Source organism: Polyodon spathula, chromosome 11, assembly GCF_017654505.1.
Source record: "Polyodon spathula isolate WHYD16114869_AA chromosome 11, ASM1765450v1, whole genome shotgun sequence".
Lineage (NCBI taxonomy): Eukaryota > Metazoa > Chordata > Actinopteri > Acipenseriformes > Polyodontidae > Polyodon > Polyodon spathula.
The window spans coordinates 37,527,281-37,548,025 of NC_054544.1; the positions used below are offsets into that span (position 1 = coordinate 37,527,281).

A 20,745-nucleotide genomic window follows, 5' to 3' on the forward strand; every position below is an offset into this window, starting at 1 on the left:
ATATATATATATATATATATAGCCAGTTTATATTGTATGTCTTCTTTAATGACAATGCATCACATAGCTGTATACATTACAATATATGAATGACTGTATCTTCTTACTGTGAAACATTTGTGGGCCATTATGTCTGCCAAAGAAGTAAACCAGGCATGTTTTTATTATTACAGGTTTGCACACCAATGTTTCCTGTTATGGTGTGCAGAAAAAGTATGACACCACCAGTTACCATTACTATAAATCCATTTAGAAATTATGATCTTTGCATATAAGGATGACAGGACATAATGTGCCTGTCTTGTTCTTGATGCGCTACAGTTGGCAGGAATGAGGATAGTGTGTAGAGTGTCAATGGAAACAGCGATATAGGTTTTGCAAAAGTGCCACTTAAAAGGGTCTGTAACAGGGAGAGATCTGTGCTGACTCTGCTGGCGCGTTCACAGGGCTGCAGGAAGAGGGCGGCTGTCGTCCAACAACCGCCTGTGAGTCATGGCAGTGACACGGGGAGGTGGGAAAGTGGGTGTGTGGACTTTCCCCCTCTCTGAATGGCTGAGAGGCGCATCTTGGGAGATTGTTAGCCCTATAAATTAACGCTCTATTGTTTCCTCAGGTCTGCCCTTTTAAACGCGCAGAGTGCGCGGAAACGCTGGTCCACGACCGAACGGAACGGAGGTTCAGAGCGAGACAGTGAGGGAGGGGAACCCTTGGGCAGAGCCCTGAATAAGTATAGCTGAGCAGGCTAGGTAGCCGGCAGCGTAGGACGGTGATCCAGGTCGCACGGGCAGTCGGCGACCGGGATATTGCTGCAAAGTGCAGCACCTTTTCTTTGTAGTTTTGTTGCTGTTTTATTTTCCCTGTTTTTTTGTGCCTTCGATTTTTGCAGTATTGTTTTGAAGCACCTGCGAGTGCGCCTGGACTGTTTACCTTTGCTTGGTATTCCCGTGGTCCTGTTTACCATAGTTGGTAAGCAGACCACGGACCAACGGATTATTGAATAATTGCTATCTCACTGGGATTATTGAATAACTGCCCATTAGATCATTCCTCTATAAATCTCAGTAAACTCACCAAGTTGTTGTCATTGCAATCCCAGTTGTATTTCTACAACTGCGCCACCAGTTTAAAATAAAGACAGCACTTGTCATTTTAATTCTGCAGTCTGCGGTTCGCATTGGCTTGTTTATGTGCTGGTTGTCTGTGCGTTTTTTAGGGGCATGTTGTTTGGAGAGCTCGCCAGGCCTCTTTCAGCCTCACTGTGCCTTTGTCCCCTGCTGTGCTCTGTGTTTTGTTATGCATTTACTTGTTTGTACAGTCCTGCTGACCAACACTGAAAATATTGTTTGTTTTTTTAATCAATGAACCATTCATTCTTGCTAAAGTTCCATTACGCTCACGTCTGAGTTTGTTTCTGTCTGCAGTGCATTAATTAGAGCTGTGCTGTTTGTTCTATGCTTGAATACACACTAGGCCTTGCCTATCTAAATCCTTGATAAATAAACTTAAAACATGGGTCAAATTCCAAATAAAAAAAATCTGTACCACAAATGTATTTGGGCTTTCTAGTAATGCATCTGAGGTAGTTCAAAAATACACAGTTTAATACACAGAAAATCAGGTTTCTTCAAAGTGCCATTTCAGAGGACCCTTATTAGCATAAAACAGATCACTCTCGTGCTAGTTTCACATTGAATTGTTACCACAGCCATCTGTAATTTTACTGCCAAATGTATGGGTCAATGGCTTTCCTGGTTACTTGATGTTCAAATAGGTGTTTAACCTCTAAATTAGGTTCAGATGCTTTATTTGAATGTAAGAACATAAGAAGTTTACAAACGAGAGGAAGCCATTCGGCCCATCATGCTCATGTGGTTGTTAGTACCTTATTGATCCCAGAATCTCATCAAGCAGCTTCTTGAAGGATCCCAGGGTGTCAGTTTCAACAACCTTACTGGGATGTTGGTTCCAGACCCTCACAATTGTTTTTTTTTTCAGGTCGAAAAAGTCCCTTGTGTCGACATTGTCAATACCTTTTAGAATTGTGAATGCTTAAATTAGGTCGCTGCGTAGTCTTCTTTGTTCAAGACTGAATGGATTCAATTCTTTTAGCCTGTCTGCATATGGCATGCCTTTAAAACCTAGAATAATTCTGGTCACTCTTCTTTGCACTCTTTCTAGAGCAGCAATATCCTTTTTGTAGCGAGGTGACCAGAACTGAACACAATATTCAAGATGAGGTCTTACTAATGCATTGAACAATTTTAACATTACTTCCCTTGATTTAAATTCAACACTTTTCACAATATATCCAAGTATCTTGTTGGCCTTTTTTATAGCTTCCCCACATTGTCTAGATGAAGACATTTCTGAGTCGACAAAAACGCCTAGGTCTTTTTCATAGATTCCTTCTTCAATTTCAGTATCTCCCATATGATATTTATAATGCAGATTTTTATTTCCTGCGTGCAGTACCTTACACTTTTCTCTATCAAATGTCATTTGCCATGTGTCTGCCCAGTTCTGAATCTTGTCTAGATAATTTTGAATGACCTTTGCTGCTGCAACAGGGTTTGCCACTCTTCCTATTTTTGTGTCGTCTGCAAATTTAACAAGTTTGCTTACCATACCAGAATCTAAATCATTAATGTAGATTAGGAATAGCAGAGGACCTAATACTGATCCCTATGGTACTCCACTGGTTACCTCATTCCATTCTGAGGTTTCTCTTCTAATCAGTACTTTTTGTTTTCTACATGTTAACCACTCCCTAATCCATGTACATGTGTTTCCTTGAATCCCAACTGCGTTCAGTTTGAGAATTAATCTTTTATGCGGGACTTTGTCAAAAGCTTTCTGGAAATCTAAATAAACCATGTCATATGCTTTGCAATTATCCATTATCGATGTTGCATCCTCAGAAAAATCAAGCAGGTAGTTAGACACGATCTCCCTTTCCTAAAAAGATGTTGACTGTCTCCTAGGATATTGTTACCATATAGATAATTTTCCATTTTTGGATCTTATAGTTTCCATAAGATTGCATATAATAGAAGTCAGGCTTATTGGTCTGTAGTTACCTGGTTCAGTGTTGTTTCCCTTTTTGTGAATCGGTATTAACTTTGCAATTTTCCAGTTTGTCGGTACAACCCCCTGTGTCAAGAGACTGTTGCATGATCTTGGTTAGCGGTTTGTAAATAACTTCTTTAATTTCTTTGAGTACTATTGGGAGGATCTCATCCGGCCCTGGGGATTTGTTTATTTTAAGAGCTCCTAGTCCCTTTAACACTTCTGCTTCGGTGTTTACATGCAGGAATTTTGCAAAAAAAGGGGTCCAACAATGGTGCCGTAATGTTATGCACATTGAATCATGAGATTGATTGTTCATTGATTGAATCACTCAACATGTTATCTACACTCATTTCTAAGATGAAAATGGTTGTTTTTCCCTTACATTGACCTTGTTATGGAAACTTTATGCATGCTATCCTACTTTCAATCCATCAATGACCTTGCGTCAACGACCTCTACATGGCAGAGACTTGCTATCTTCTCCATCTCTGTCGTTCCAAAGCAGACCGTCTTCAACAAGGAGTCCAAGTCCCCTACAACTTAATCTACAAGTACACCTTAGCCAGGACTCCAATAATGCTCCCCAAGATCCATTGTTCGTAACAAAAACAAATAAACCAGTAACTCGATCATGGTTTTCAGTCTACCTGTCCATGCTATTACTTCATGCAAGTTTCTCTTTCACAATTTTTTCAGGCCATTCTTTCAGGATTGGAGCAGCCATTTTAGCAGACAAATCCGAACTTTGCCATCCATATTCCAAATCCTTGGCAGATGGGCCTCCAGTGCTGTAGAATGGTACATTAGAACTGCTCCAAAAGACATGCAGTGCCTATAGAAACTCTACACCCCCTTGAACTTTCTTCACATTTTGTTGTGTCAGTGTTTCATGCATTTAAATGAGGATTTTTTTCCACTTATCTACACACCATACTCCACATTGTTAAGAGGAAAAAAGTTTTTATTGAGAAAAAAATTATATATTACAAATACAAAACTGAAAGATCATAATTGGATAATTCTCTAACCCCCTGAGTTAATACTTGATGGAAGCATCTTTGGCAGCAATTACAACAGTGAGTCTGTTGGGATAGGTCTCTACCAACTTTGCACACCTATATTTGACAATATTTAATCATTCTTCTTTACCAAACTGTTCAAGCTCTATCAAGTTCTTTGGGGAGCGTTGATGAACAGCAATCTTCAAGTCATGCCACAAATTTTTGATTGGATTTAGGTCGGGGCTCTGACTGCGCCACTAAAGGTTACCTTTTTGTTCCTTAGCCACTGCAGTGTAGCTTGGGCTGTGTGCTTTGGGTCGTTGTCATGCTGAAAGGTAAACTTCTGTCCCAGTTTCAGCTTTCTTGCAGAGGGCAGCGGGTTTTCCTTAAAGACTTCTCTGTACTTTGCGCTATTCATTTTCCCTTCTGTCCTGACAAGTGTCCCAATCCCTGCCGATGAGAAACATCCCCATAACATGATGCTGCCACTACCATGCTTCACAGTAGGGATGGTGTTCTTTAGGTGATGCGCTGTGTTGGGTTTGCGCCAAACATAACACTTTGCATTTAGACCAAAAATTTCCATTTTCATCAGACCACAAAACTTTTTGCCACATGGCTACAGAATCACCTGAGTGTTTATTGGCATACGTAAAACAGGATTCAAGGTTGGCTTTCTTGAGTAATGGCTTCCTTCTTGCCACCCTACCATACAGCCCAAATTTGTGGAGTGCTTGGGATATTTTTGTCACATGCACACTTTGACCAGTCTTGGCCATAAAAGCCTGCAGCTCTTGTAAAGTTGCCATTGGCCTCTTGGTAGCCTATTTGATCAGTCATCCAGTTTGGAGGAACAGCCTGATCTAGGCAGGGTCTTGGTGGTGTCATACACCTCTCACTTCTTAATAATCAGAGGGAACCTACAGGAACTGCTGAATTTAACTTGGAAGTTGTGGGGTAGGATGTGTAGATAAATGAAAAAAAAAATGAATGCAGTTTAATTACAGGCTAAAGGGCAACAAATGGTGAAACTTTTGAAATGGTGTGTAGACTTTCTATAGGCACTGTAGCTGTTGCTCAACTAGCCATGAGTCAATAGAGTTAGAGTGGGTTGGGTATATTTTATTCATTTATTTTGTTAATTCCTGCACTTAAGTAGAGTTGGTTAATCTGCTCGTTCATGACAGTTTGGGGGTGCACCCTGCTGATCGTGGCATCGTCAGATCAGTTCCTCTTTCAGAGGACAGTGGCTTATTCTTCTCCCTTAACAGGCGGGACCAGCAGCCAAATAGTCCTTTATCACATCTCACCATACACATACAAGCAAACATGATCCCAACATTGAATGAACAAAAAAAAATAATGAATAATACATTGATTTGTTATAGATGTTGTAGCTTACTTTTCATTCTGCTGGTATATTATTTCAGATGGTAATGTGTTGCAGAGGAATAGTTATAGGGTGATAGTGTCAAAAGCTTAGTAATAATAAAAAAAAATATCCGTGAAGTTTTGCATTGTAAACCAATTAGGAGTGAAGCCCAAGAAATAACCGAGCTACACATGATCCCAGTGTTCACTGTACACATTACACCACAAAATATATTTTAGAGACGAAGGACAAACAGCACAACTGTATAGCCCAATTAGCAGCCAGTTAGCAATTCAATAACAATAGCGATATTAGCTAATATTAAGTAGCTGTTTAACTTGACATATTTGTGTTGCATTTTGGAAAAAGGAAGTGGTCTGTATTGCATCCCCTAAAAGCCTGATTGACATATTAATAAGATATATTAATCCTCCTAGAGCTTGAAGATTGACATATTTATATATAGAACCTGGTTTTTAGAAAATATGTTGTGTCAGTGGTGAAGCAATACATGTGTTAATGTTGTGCTAGGCGATGCGTAATCTAGATCTTACTGAATAATAGGATAGTTTTTTGGTGAAAACAATGAACTAATTCCTGTAATTTGTTTTAATTAAAAAAAAAGGAATACTTCGAATGGCTCACCATACCTCACCTACTGTTTTGTATATTCATAAGATTTTTTTTCTCATTATAAAGCAATGGAATTATTAAGTCCAATATTCCCTGTGACCTTTGCATCTTACTCACCTGCATCAATAAATAACTAGACTCTAAACACAACATCTATTCATGAAACACTTCAAGATTGAGTTGCTAGCTATAGAAGAATGTGTGCGTTAAAATAACATAAAACACATAAATCACAATATTTACTTCCAGACGACAAACATCTCTCTTTCATTTTTAAATGAAATATTTAAATAATATTTAAATAATAAGCACATACAATGTATGTGTCATCCTAGAAATAAATATACACCTGTACCTTCTGTGCAGACGGATATAAGATGTCTTACCATCCTGTAGTTCTTTTTAAAAATAAATTCTCTGCCAATTTTAGTATATTAGCTTTATACATCAGCTGTTCCTTTTAGAGTAGTCAGGCATTAAAGTAAATCTGTTATTAGTTCCACTATTCCATCTTAACCCTGGACCAATGTAGCTGCTCGCTGAGTGTAGTCAATCCCTTAAAGAACAATTCCTGAGAGATTTTATACAAACCCTGACCTCACACACCTGGGACAGGGGAAATTAAACTGTGATTAATTGGTATCCTGTTATAAAACGATGGACAGTGTCATTCCCAGTTTCAGTTTTTTTCATCCTAGTATGCTCCTTTATGTTCAGTAGTTTTAATATGGCTGGGTATTTGTTCACAGCTGTTGTAAAATGTGAAAACATGTTCATTATCTGCAGCAGTATACTAAAATGATGTATTCTGTCCTGCTCACCCCACCCTTTGCGACCCAGGTGAACTAAGTGGCCTTGTGGAAAACTTTTTACCTTTGTTATGGAATACCAGGTCATTCCTCAGTTTTCGAAGCTCCAACTATTGGTGTAGAAGCAATGTGCCATATCACGTTACAAATACAATTTTGTACAAAATATAGTTAGGTGCACAGTAGGTCTTGGCTAGTCTGTCAAATTTCACAAAGGCACAGTATGATGATGTTGTCTAGTTCTAATTAAATTTCTGGATTACTGGTACTGCAGTGCACACTATATTAGCTGTATAAAGGGTAAAACTAAAAAAAAAAGCCAAGTAGATACATGTTACAGCTTATTGATGTAATTGTCAGAAATAAGTATACGCTATTCTTATATACACAATCAAGTCATAAGTTGTAATTCTTTGTCCTAAATGTTAGTTGCATCAAGCGTGGGTTGGGTGTAATTGTCGTGTTATGTATTTGAAATCCCAGAAACCTAAACAGACATCTGGAACCAGTGGAATTCTGCTATGCACATATGGTGGCCCTTGTGGACAAATTCAGATGCTGTTGCTGTACTATATTGTATGTATGTGTCTTTGTCACAAAGACGGCTGGAGTGGGTGGAGTCAGACCAGAGCGAGGAAATAAACGACAGAGAGGTGGAGTTTGGTGGAGCTGAGCGAATGGTCTCGCTCAGCATTTAATGAATGAACAGACACAGAAAATAAACGGTTGGAACAAACCAAAACACAGGACATGGCACTCATCGCCAAAACAAAAAGACAAACAAAACGGACTATACAGACAAACACGGTGAGCAGATATTTAACTACTATTCTTATCACAATTACTACCTCCGTCTCCTATCCCGTTCTCCACTCACCGAACACCCATCATTTAACACACCACACGCAACATATAACAGATAATATACACAGGGAGGGCACTTTGTCACATATGGGGTTGGTGGTCTCCTTCGTGACTGGCAGCTCCCCTTGGTGGGGTTCCAGCCACAGTACTTCCTGCTACGATGCGGAGCAACAGGCAGCCCCAGGTGATGCAGAGTGGCTGGCAACCCCAGGTGAAACAGTCCCAGCGACCCCAGGCGAAGCAGTCTGAGCGACCCCAGGCGATGCTGAATGTCAGGCAACCCCAGGCGATGCTGAGCGGCGGGCAACCCCAGGCAATGCTGAGTGGCGAGCAACCCCAGGCGATGCAGTTCCAGCGACCCCAGGCGATACGGAGCGACAGGCCACCCCAGGCGATGCGAAGCGACAGGCCACCCCAGGCAATGCCTGGCAGGCATCCTTGGGCGAAGCATTGCAGGCATCGTTGGGCAAAGCAAGGCAGGCATCCTTGGGCGAAGCGAGGCAGGCATCCTTGGGCGAAGCGAGGCAGGGAGTCAGGACAAGCTGGAGTGCGGGTGTTGGCCCTCTTTTCGGCCACTGCGGCCGGGCGGTTCTTCCCCGTACTTCCCTCAGCAACCTATGCAAGGGCTGCTGAGGACCGCCAGCATCCAGTCCTGGTCCTTCTGGTGCAGGGAGAGGCAGCTTCTGCTCCTCTCCCCCTGATGGTGATGGAGGCAGAGGCAGCTCCAGCTCCTCTCCTCGTGATGGTGAGGGAAGTGATACCAGCAGGCATTCATCCTCTGCTGGTGGGGGAAGTGCTACCAGCAGGCATTCATCCTCTGCTGGTGGGGGAAGTGATACCAGCAGGCATTCACCCTCTGCTGGTGGAAAGGGACCCAGCTGGCATTCACCCTCTGCTGGTGGACAGGGACCCAGCAGGCATTCACCCTCTGCTGGTGGACAGGGACCCAGCAGGCCTTAACCCTCTGCTGGTGGACAGGGACCCAGCAGGCATTCACCCTCTGCTGGTGGAGGTGGCGGAGGCAGAGGCAGCTCCTGCTGCTCTGCTCCTGCCGGTGGAGATGGCGGAGGCAGGTAGTCTCCTGCCAGTGAAGGTGGCGGAGGCAGTGGCAGCTCCTGTTGCTCTGCTCCTGCCGATGGAGGTGGCGGAGGCAGAGGGAGCTCCTGCTGCTCTGCTCCTGCCAGTGGAGGTGGGAGAGGCGTGTAGTCTCCTGGCGGCAAAGGTGGGAGCGGCGTGTAGTCTACCCTTGTTTCAGGAGACTGGTGCGGCTCTCCCTTTGGCTCTGGAGGCAAAACCAGCAGGCATTCTTCCTCTGCTGGTGGAGACTTGGGCGGTGAAGGTTCTGCCTTCCTCTTCCCTTTTCCCCTTCTCTGCCTCCTCACCTTTCTCTCCTGGGCCAGTTCCTCCTCTCCATTCTGCGTAGGGCATATGGCTAATGTGTGCCCATAAGCCCCACAGCCAGGACATAACTCTGCCGCAAGGTTCTTTAAAAAAAACTCCCAGCTGATGGTGGAGGAAGACTGAGGCGACCCCTGCTCCTCCCTCTCCTGATGGACAGGGCAGCGGGCCATGTAGTGCTCACTTCCGCAGTTGGGGCATAATTGGGGTAGCTGTCTGAGGGGGTACCAGGGGCAGTTGGTCCTAGAATGCCCAGGCTCAGCGCAGCAGTAACACCCGGGCTGCTGTTCCTCCGGCTGGTATTGTGGTTGCTGCCTTCTGCCCTTCTTTCCCACTTTATTATTTTTTTTATTTATTTTTTGTTGTTGGTTTTTTTTTTTTTTTTTTATTTTATTTTAAACAACAAATTGCGGTTCCTGCTCTGGTCTGACGCTTGGAGGCACTGTTATTCCTCTTCTCACACCACGTGTCACAAAGACGGCCGGAGTGGGTGGAGTCAGACCAGAGCGAGGAAATAAACGACAGAGAGGTGGAGTTCGGTGGAGCTGAGCGAATGGTCTCGCTCAGCATTTAATGAATGAACAGACACAGAAAATAAACGGTTGGAACAAACCAAAACACAGGACACGGCACTCGTTGCCAAAACAAAAAGACAAACAAAACGGACTATACAGACAAACACGGTGAGCAGATATTTAACTACTATTCTTATCACAATTATTACCTCCGTCTCCTATCCCGTTCTCCACTCACCGAACACCCAACATTTAACACACCACACGCAACATATAACAGATAATATATGTTCTTTTACAGACTTCACAAGAGGAGTGTCCTTGTGTGTGAACCAAGGGATACAATGTATTATTTCTGATTAATATTTTCAATTTATCGCCTTTTTAATGTTTTGTACACAAGATGCCACAGATGACCTTCAGTTTAACATCAATTTTAAAACTGGCATTACCAAGGTTTTTTTTGAAAATGTATTTCACATGTTTGCATACAAATCAGTTTTTACTATACATTTATATTTGTATCGCTACCTCACTGAACTGTATCTGTATATCATAATGGGTATGACATGTATGGATACCCACATGGATCAAACTCCATCTGAAATTCAGCTTAGGGTTTTTTTGTTTGTTTGTTTGTTTTGTTTTTTAAAGAAATAACTTCTCAATGTTGTTTTATTGAAATCTTACTGAACTTCAGTAGTGAGGAAAACACCACCCCAAAAGCAAGTTAATTTGTCAGCTTTCCTAACAAAAAATATATACTGCACACTGTATCCCTTTTTTGCAGTATCATTGTAATTCACTGAAATAGAAATCTGAACTAATAACTTGTATTATAGCACTGCATCAATACATGTTTTCCTAATAATGTAAAACTGGCAAAAGTCAGCCATTATCTACCGTTTGGTTTAAATGTTGTCTTTAAGTGATTGAAAACGTGTTGTGTTTTTATTTGTATTCACAGCTTTCTTTGCTGGCAGAGGCAGGTTTTGGAGGTGTCCTTCCATACGTTGACCCCTGTGACCAACCAAATGATAAACACTTCTTGGAGAAAGCATTTGGCATTACTCTTAATACAGGAGGAGATCCTTCCACCCCAGGATATCCTGGCATTGGTAAGTACAACTGCCAGCATGGATGTGAATTCCAACTTTCTATTTCATGTCACACGTTTTTTTTTTTTTTTTTAAGCAAGTATATTATTTAACATTTTTATTTAAAAAAATGTTATAGAGCGCAACAGACCACAAGTGGTTTCAGAGCACTGTACAAGACATAAATATACATTTAATAAAAATTAAAAAAACACAGCACACATGCATATACAAAAAACAGCACATAATATAAATTATCTGTATCAAAACATTAGACAATACATTCTACCGCTTGAGTTAGCATAACTTGTGAAATTAGAATGTTGTTAGTTTTTTTCGGAAAGAGAGAATTTCAGTGGTAAGGCAGAGTTCAACAGGCCGAGCATTCCAAATCTGTGGACCCAGAAACATAAAAGCACGCGCTCCAAAACATTTATGTTTAAAACGTGGCTGACACAGGGACATGGTATGTGAGGACCTCAGACTCCTAATAGGATTATAAACCTGCAATTTCTCAGTCAGATAGTGAGGAAGTTGCTGATAAAGTGCTTTGTGAATTAAGCACAGTAATTTGAATTGTGCATGAAGCTCAATTGGGAGCCAATGTAAATCGAGTAGTATTTGGGAAGTTGGGTCCCGACGGGAATCAAGAGTTGAGGTGAGGCATTCTGAATGTCCTGGAATGTCTGGTGAGACAGTCCCACATATAGGGCATTGCCATAGTCGAGACGAGATGTGACAAGGGCGTTCAGACCGGTAGCACAGTCTCTGTCAGAAAAAAATGGTTTGAACTTTTTGATTGTCCGTAGATGGAGAATGCAAGTTTTTACTACTTGTTTCATCTGAGGCAGAAGTCACAAAGAATAGTCCAGCACCAGACCCAGACTCTTAGTCCTATTCACTAATAGGGGAAAAGTTCCACTGACAGTTAACGACGATGCCATATGCCTCAGATCGCCAAGTTTAGCCTCTAACTCAACCAGCAAGTATTCTGTTTCATCAGGGTTAAGTTTCAACCATTTGCCAGACATCCAGCTATTAATGTCAGACAGACAAATTGACATTAAAGTCCTGCTAATCCTGAATTTCAAGATATAGCTGAGTGTTATTGGCATACTGGTGGAAAGAAAGGCCATGTGCCTTTGATCAGTTCCCCCAGCGGCTTAACATTGTTATGACACTTTCCTTGAGAGCAATTCTTGTTCTTTGGTATAATGAGTTGATGTGGTACGTATATTGAAGATGATTTTTAATTGGGTTTTAATGTAATTCCATTAGGAACAGTGGCAGTTTAGTGTCTTTTAGTTAACAAGGTGAGCTTATACTGTATCTAGAATTTATTTTAATGTGCCTTAAAATGCCACAAATATTCAAACATCCAATTGTCTTTCCAAAGAACTGGTACATTATCATGACATTCTAATTAAAAAATGTTTTTATTGTAGCTAAAATAATTGTCTACATCTACTGTATGCTGGACAAACAGCCAAAAGTACGAGAAACCAAGGATGGATGTCACACTTTCTTGCCTTAGTGTTTGTAATGACATTCTATGAGGTTATGCTCCTAACTAAGCAGAAGAGTAACCTTTCGTGTATATAGGGATATTTTAATATTGGCATAACTTTACTAAAAATATGATATTTTGGATGTTCATAAAGCATGGCACACGCCTGCCCTGTACAGGGGTTGGTTGTCGCAGAATATGGGAAATAAAATGACATTTATGTTATAATAACATAATTATTTTATTGTGTAATACAGGATGACAATGTCAGATAATGTGACATTTTTTATTTTCATATGAACATAAGCTATACTGAGCATCAAAAGAAACTTATCACTTATATTTGAGCATCAAAAGAAACATATAACTTATATTTGAGCATCAAAAGAAACTTATCACTTATATTTGGATAAAATTCACTAGATGTGATCGAAAAATGACAAAGTGAGCAAGTGCAGTGACTTTTAATTGTGCTGATTATGCTGCAAAATGATCTGTCGATCTTGGGCAGGTGTTGTGACTCTTGGTCTCCCAGTTCGTGGCCTGTCATTGGCAGAGTGTGTCTGGTTACACCGTCTCGCCAGGTTTGAAATTGCTGGCTGTGAGCACCCAAGACGACGAGCCGCAGTACACTGTCCCAGTCCATGAAGGCACTGCTGTCTTGACAGAAGTTATTGTTTTTTTTTTTTTTGTTTGTTTGTTTTTTTTTTAATGCAATTTTCTTTATTGCTTTTATTCAAGCTTGCAATTCAACAGCTGAAATCACTCCATATCCAGTGTCCAATCAACTGTCTAACTTATTAGGTGATTAAGTGCATATTCTTCAGTCATAGTTACTCAAGCGTGTTATGGTCAAGGTTGAATGATCGAGTGATTAAAAAGATACTGAAAACATTTTGTCAGTGTCCATCATGTATATACCTTACTTTTTTTAAAATATGTTATAATAGTGATAAGTTTCTTTTGATGCTCGGTGTGTGTGTGTGTATATATATATATATATATATATATATATATATATATATATATATATATATATATATATATGTATGTGTGTGTGTGTGTGTGTGTGTGTGTGTATATATATATATATATATATATATATATATATATATGATACAGTATAACTAAGACTACAAAGAGACTAATATTTCAACTGAGTTGAAGCCATGGTACAGAATCATATTACAGCCACCATAGAACAGGAGGACAAACATTAAATAATTCAGATTGATATATCTGGTGGCATAGTCTACAAGTCAGCGTAAAATGATAGACCCATATGTATGCATGTACAGCTATGGCCAAAAGTTTTGCATCACCATATAGGATTATATAATTAGCTTCATAAAGTCGAATGAAACCTTCTGAATAATGTTATGTTAACGTATTGAATTACATACCACTTTTGTAGTTTTCCATATAGTTAATGAAATAGAGAAAAAATTAAAAATGTGACGTTTCAAAATCTAACATGACATAGTGTTATGGCTTACAGTAGACTTTTGCGATGTTATTTTGTAGTTTCTTTGATTGCATCATGTTAAATAAAAGTCCTAAATTTATATAGTTGTTGTTTTTTTTTTTTTCAATAATGTCTCAATCCTAAAATTCTAAATGATGCAAAACTTTTGGCCACAGCTGTATATATGTATGGGCTATTGGTGGCCAGTTTTTACATGTGACTCCTGACCCCAAACATTATGGGACAACCTGCCCCAACCAGACATTACACAATCATTTTCTTGTAGTCCCATGTCTTGTCCCACTAGTTTTGCTGTAACACATAGATAGCTCATATCTGGTTCTAGTCAAACATGATAATCACTTCAAACAAAACTCAGTACTACTAAGCGCTGTACCATGAATAACAAGATCTCAAAATTTTACTTACAGTATGAAAGAATGTGCTAACTTTTATATGTGATGGCATAGAGATGAAACTCTAAGATTGTGGACTTACGGACAGCTAAACACACATCTTAGTGTTAGTATTATGTGCTAGCGCCATATAGTGACAAAATGATAGGCACCGTTCTCCCCCACTAGCACTCTGTAGTGAAAATGGAAGGGCAAGTTATTTGCCTTTTGAGGTTATTGTAAACCATGTTTTGCATCATGTGATTACCAAAACAGTTGCATCGCATTCTTATGGGTACTGTAACTTCCATCCCCCAAAGTAGACATCAGTGCCTGTAGCTAATACAACTCTCCTCAGTCACATCTGTTTTACTATAGATGTGTTGTTTGTTTACTTGAAATCATCCTGGATGAAAAAACCCAGCACAATTCAGGTTGACGTACTCATTCATAGTGACTGAACGCAAAAAAAGAGTGTAATGTTAAAAGACAAACCATACATTTATAGAACATTAAAACAGAAGCTCTTTGCCAATAATGAAAACAAATGACTCCTTGACAACCCCAAATGGTAAATAATGTAATTTTAACAAGCGCTTTATAAAACTGGTGTATAAATTGCATTTACAAACTAGTGACTAAACTGTTGTTCCCAGCCTCTTTATTTGATGAGTGTTTTTATTTGGTGCAGGTTCCAAATTTAACTAGTTTGAAATGGGAAGACAAGATCATCCAGAAGGTGTTCAAGGTGAACCAATTCAAAGTATTCAAATGATGAGTTGAGGGAAAGCAGTGGGATCGTTGTTTCAGATTGACAGTGCATTGGGCATTTTTGTATACTAAAAGCCTGTGGCAAGGGTATGGCACCATATGAATTAATGAAGCCCAAGGAGAATTTTACACAAGTATGAGTACTGCACAAGTAATATAGTAATACAGTAGCACCATTGTTTAATTTTTTGTAATAGCTGTTCTTATTTAATGCGAGCTGTTTTCAAAGCGTTCCACCATGCTGTAGGATCGGTTGAAATGCTTGTAGCATGGTATAATGTATAAGATCATTTGGCTTGTAATGCTGTCCTGTTCCCTACTGGTGTGAAATGTAGGAAACAAATGAGAGGACCAATCACAGCCTTTGGGAATAGCATGTCAAAAATGCTTGCATTATAATGAAAATAAGGATTCCTTTATTTGCAGTGACAAACATGCAGTACAAAAATGATGCTGACATTTGTAGCTTGCTTGACGTTGCTGATATATATATATATATATTTTACAATAGCTTAAAGAATCATATTTATTGTTTTCCTTCTGAGAATTCCAAATCACAATTTCAAAGTTACATCTTAATCTTTAATATGCTTTAATATCACTATTTTAGCTGTATGTGTGAGAAGATTTCTCAGTCAATGTACAGTACTACGGTTTTCATACCCCTGGGCCCCTGTTAACTGCTATTTCTCTGGAGTAAGATTTTCCTTCAAATAAATTGTATTAAAAGAACATGAAAAAAATATATATAAAAACAAAATTCCCTGTTGTTATTATTATTTATAGCAATTAATGTGTTAAGTGGAAACTCAAAACACAGTAGTGAAACACTAGACTTAATGTATAAAAGGTTTCAATGTATGTATAGTAAATAATGTAAACACAGTACTGTCAAAGTGATCACATATAATTTGGTCCTCGCATTTAATAACAAGTATTTGATTTTCTTGATGGTATTTTTAAGCCTACTAATGTATTAAATTAACTTCAATTGAGCAATTTAAAAGCTGCAGTTTGGCAGTGTCCCCACGCTCTACAGTACTTCACCGTGGTCATATATAGAAACATGTGAGTCATTGCAATAAGAGCGGTTGATTGCTGTGGAGTTTTACAACAAAAACAGGAGTCTCAAGCTTTGACTTTCCTCCCCAGTAATGTTCTAGTGCTTCTCTTATTTCCAATGACTTTTTGTTCCATCATGTTATTATTTTTAAAATCAGATGAAACCATTACTTGTATGCATGTGCTGAAATCTTTAAACACGCTGAATAAAGATCCTGTTTCTTAACCCCCAAAATCTGATGTACATGAAAAAAGGACATTTCTTATTGTTCCCCTTCACCTCTTCCTATAACAAAATACAGAAACACAATTAAAGGTTGTTTTTTTTTGGGGGGGGGGGGGGGGGGGGAAGTGGGACAGAAATATGACTATCTATTTGTTTGCCCTTAGATATTCACCTTTGTGAAAGCTGCATATCATTTCTACTGGCATGTATGGTACATTTAAATAAAAAGCAATGACGCTATATAAATAATTTAGTTAATTGTGACACATTGTATCCAAGAATTTGCAATGTACGTTTTCTGGCAGTTGTTGCTATCCAAGGTGCTGAAGCTGTGACTGTATATCTGGCTGTTTCAGTGATTCGATGAAATCAATGACAGAAATAGCAGGCCCTAGTTCCCAGGGAACAGGATTCCTGATTCATACTGCACAGTATCTGATAGAGCTACTCAATGTGTATTTGTATGAGTGCGCTCAAGGGTGGTTATATTTTTGTACTTGGTAACTACTTTTGTCGTTATGACACCAGAACAAAATGTAAGCTCTAGGCAGATGCACTGGCAGATGTTAGCTGCCTGAGGCCCTACCTTGAAAACATTTTTTTAGCTCCAATACACTCAATTTGAATAAAACCACTGGGAGATGAATCAGAGAATTAGGGGGCATGGGTATAACTCCTTAGGTGTTTGTGAAAATAGTTTAGCGGTGGAACAGGCATTTTAATGCAAGTAAACAGACTACTTCACACTGCAGTAGGAGTAGTAAACTGCTAGTAATGCATGTACATATGTGTCTGAAATGTATTTAGGGGTATTATAAATAATCTCAACCAAATAGCAATTCCCTAGCAATAATAACATATTGGTATGTATATCTTCTATACACCTCCAGCATTCTTCTTTCAAGCAATACTGTGACAGAGAAATAATTAATTTTGTTTATCTCCCTCCCGACTTGTGAGGTTGCTGTGTAAAGGGAACAGTGTGCCCTGAACTGGATGGTCTGACAATTCATTCCAGGGAAAGGTGGAAGTCGGACAACTAGGGCGAAGCCACAATACACCAAGTCATTGCCCCAGATAAGAAGCGATTTGGCAATTGCAGATTGGAGGAAAATAAATTGCACTCGCTAACCAAGGGGGCGTGGCTGACGGTACAAAAGGGGACATGGTCAAGTGAACTGGGCCTTTATTATAGTTGCGAGAGAATCATGACTATTTAATGTTTGTTTTTTTGTTGTTTCTAATTGTACTTGTTTGTTCTTGTTAGACAGCTAGCACGTACTGGGAGCTGTCGCTTAGGCCAGCACCAACCCAGGCAGCACTACACTACTGTTCACCACTTGCACATTAGCACTTGATCACACTAGACTTGTGATAGTGTTTGTGTTCTGTATGTTTATACTGTGTTTATTATTTCGGGATTGTAACCTGTGGTTTAAACTGTGCAGTACACACAGTACACACCTGGGATCAGGGCCGCAGCCAGGAATTATGGGGTCCGGGACAAGTCCTATGAGAAGGGCCCCCTCTCAATTCAGCTAGTGCGCACATGAATATAATTTATCTTGTAAACAACCTTCTAATTGTAATTTAACTTCTGAAGCATTTATTTTCATTTATTTTATAACCTATGTTACAATGCCACAAAAAGTAATAGTCTCATGTCTGAATAATAATAATAATAAACTATTCCTACCTGTATATTTGTCCTGTCTCCTGCCTACATAACACACCGCCATGCCTTCTTATTTGCAATGTCCTGAATTATGTCTTTGAAGTCAATTTTGCCAGCTAGTTTGCATTCGATTGACAGAATGGCCAATTTGTTTAATCGGTCCTGAGTTGATCAGAGATAATTTTTGATAATTTTGAATTTGCTGAAATGCTCTTTCTCCCTCAGCAACCGTCACGGGTATTGTGCAGAAAATCCTTATGGCAATGCAAATTTCCCCAAAAATACTTTGCAGTTTCATTTGGTATATTGCATTCAGAAGGTCCAAAGACCTTCATTTTTTTTAAAAATGTGGCGCAATAAATTTTATTCAGAAGGTTAACTTCACTACCCAAACCGTTTGTCAGATCCAGTGAATACTTACTGACTAGCTTTGCACATGACGTATGATGTCTTCATCACTCATACTTGTAACATTGTTTGCAGTTTTGTCTGAAATCGCTTGCGCTTTCTTTGCTGGTTTAATATTAATTAAATACAGCGGTTATGTCCATTTGATTTGCCACTATTTTAGCCTCCGAAAGAATGGCATTCCACTCGTTACTCAAAAACGTCAAGGTGTTTTACAAGAGGGCGAATTGCTTCGATTCGAGCACTCCGCCTGGTTTCGCTCAAACGATGTAGAGAGCAACTTGTTTTTTCTTTTAAAACAGCAAATCTTTCTGGACTGCCAATGAAAAGAACGTATAGTCTATTTATACAGCCAAAAAAAGTGGCTATTTCGGGGCACGTTTCAACAGCATGCACTCCAACCAGATTCAGTGAATGAGAAGCACAAGGAGAGTATGCAGCAAATGTTTTTTTTTCACTGATATGAGCTTGTACACCCCTTACTTTTCCGGACATATTGGCTCCGTTGTCAAAACCTTGTCCTCTGCAGTCAGCCAATGTCATGTTTTTGCAATACTTGCAGCAGCATTTCTGCAATTTCCCGCCTACAGTTTTTTTTTGCAAAATCAATAAACTCAATAAAACCTTTGTTAATGTTCCATTCTGTGGCTTTTTTATCATTATGCACATATCTTAGGATAAGTTCATTTTGTTCTGTATTGGAGATGTCTGGAGTAGCGTCACATATCGCAGAAAAATAAATAGATTCACTCCTCTCTGTCAGAATAGTGTTCAAAACATACAGACCACATAATTCAACAAATTTGTTCTGACTTTCCCAGGATCAATAATGAGCTTGCATTTTTTCTCCCTTTTCTTGACTTTGTTTTACCTTTTGTAAGTGATCATGGAAAATGGGGTCATAGTGCGATATTAGTTCAAGTACATCCAAGAAATTGCCATTGTGAACATCGTTAATCGTGGAACTGCTTCCTCGAAATGACAAATTTCTAGATGGTAGAAACAACTTTACATTCAAAAGTCTCTCTCTTTTCTACCTGTGATTGTATTTTCTTTTGCAGCTGGCTTCTTTCTTCTCTCTACCTTGCAAAGCCTGATGCAGGTTTCTTCATTTCCAGTAACAATGGTGATGCTGCCCACTCCTCTCTTGCTCAGGAAGTTTGTTGTATAATTTGCGCCACTTTCCAGTTGCTGCACTGAACCCTTCTTTTCTGCATAGTGTGCTAGACGATTTATTTTTCCAGCTCATCAGAAAACAGCAAAAAAGGGATGCAAAATACAGCTCCTTTACTCTTGCACTCTTTACCTTCTCCCGGCCATTTGGTGGTTTTGAATACAGAAGATACTCAGGGAATGACCGACCATCAGAATCTAATGGCATATATTTAGCTAATTCCATAAGGTCAGCCTGGCTTGATTGACAACACCTGACAATATTTTTCCTCTCAATATCAGTTATTCTGTCTGGCCACATACCTGGGCCATCTGTGTAAAACAGGTCAGTCGTATAGTTGTATGGGGATGGTCTGGGGATAATTGTCTTTTTCTTGCGTTGCGGGTGATTGAGCCATGTCAGATTCCAACATGTTTATGTTCGCGCGGTAGGTGGTACTAGGCCCAGGCTCTAGCTCATCTTCACATTCTCCTTCCTCTGAAAGCACATTGCCTTCCATTTTATTTATGAAATACTTTGAAATAGGATACTTGCTTCTCAGCTCTGATTAGTTTTTCTTCTTTTTCTCTTTTTTTTCTTTTGCGGGACAGATTTATGGTGGTACATGTTTAAATCTAATGTAATTGTTAAGGACTGGGTGAGCACGAGCATAACGTGTGAGTATTGACGGCATGTAAGATGGCTGTCGCGCACTCATGAGCAAAACTGTTTTCAAAAGGGGGGGGGGGGGGGGGGGGTGACGATGACAAGGGGAATGACGATGACCACGACAATAGCAAATTTAAGGGTTAATTTAAAAATTAAAAAAAATGCCCCATACAATTTTATTTTTTTAGAGACGGCAGTTAATTATAACAGGGTGTAATGTAACCGGTCGAGGGGTGTATATATGCAGTTGAAAAATGGTTGTACTGGAGTTTTTGGCAATGTTAACTACAATATTTGCAATCTAATGGTATTTAAAATAAAAAAATCTGCCTCAGATTAATATTTGCAATTAATATTTTACCAACATGACCTGAATTACAATTAAGATAAATACAGAATTGTTTGTTATTTGTCATCTGTTTACACATTGCATCAACTCTACACCTTTATATATGCCACAAATACAAATATATGTTTGTTTTTTTTTCTTTTACAACTTGGTCCTGCTTATCGTCAGAGCTGCTGTGATATACATAGTGTACAGTTACAACATCTTTTTTAGCCCTACAATCACCTTGTCTGTAGAGAGCTGGTGTGTTTCCTGCTCTGTCCTGTTTAAGCTACTGTTGGGCACACAACTTGAAAGGGCTGTAATA

At 39.4% G+C, this 20,745-nt stretch overlaps 1 protein-coding gene across 1 annotated transcript in view; it reads left to right on the top strand.

The window, feature by feature from the left end:
- The window catches only part of LOC121322539 (inactive N-acetylated-alpha-linked acidic dipeptidase-like protein 2), a 300,815-nt gene that overhangs the window by 145,188 nt on the left and 134,882 nt on the right, over window positions 1-20,745 (top strand). The window contains exon 5 of the mRNA XM_041262641.1: window positions 10,629-10,779. Within this exon, the coding sequence (XP_041118575.1) occupies window positions 10,629-10,779 (151 nt within the window). The remainder of the gene's footprint in view (window positions 1-10,628; window positions 10,780-20,745) is intronic.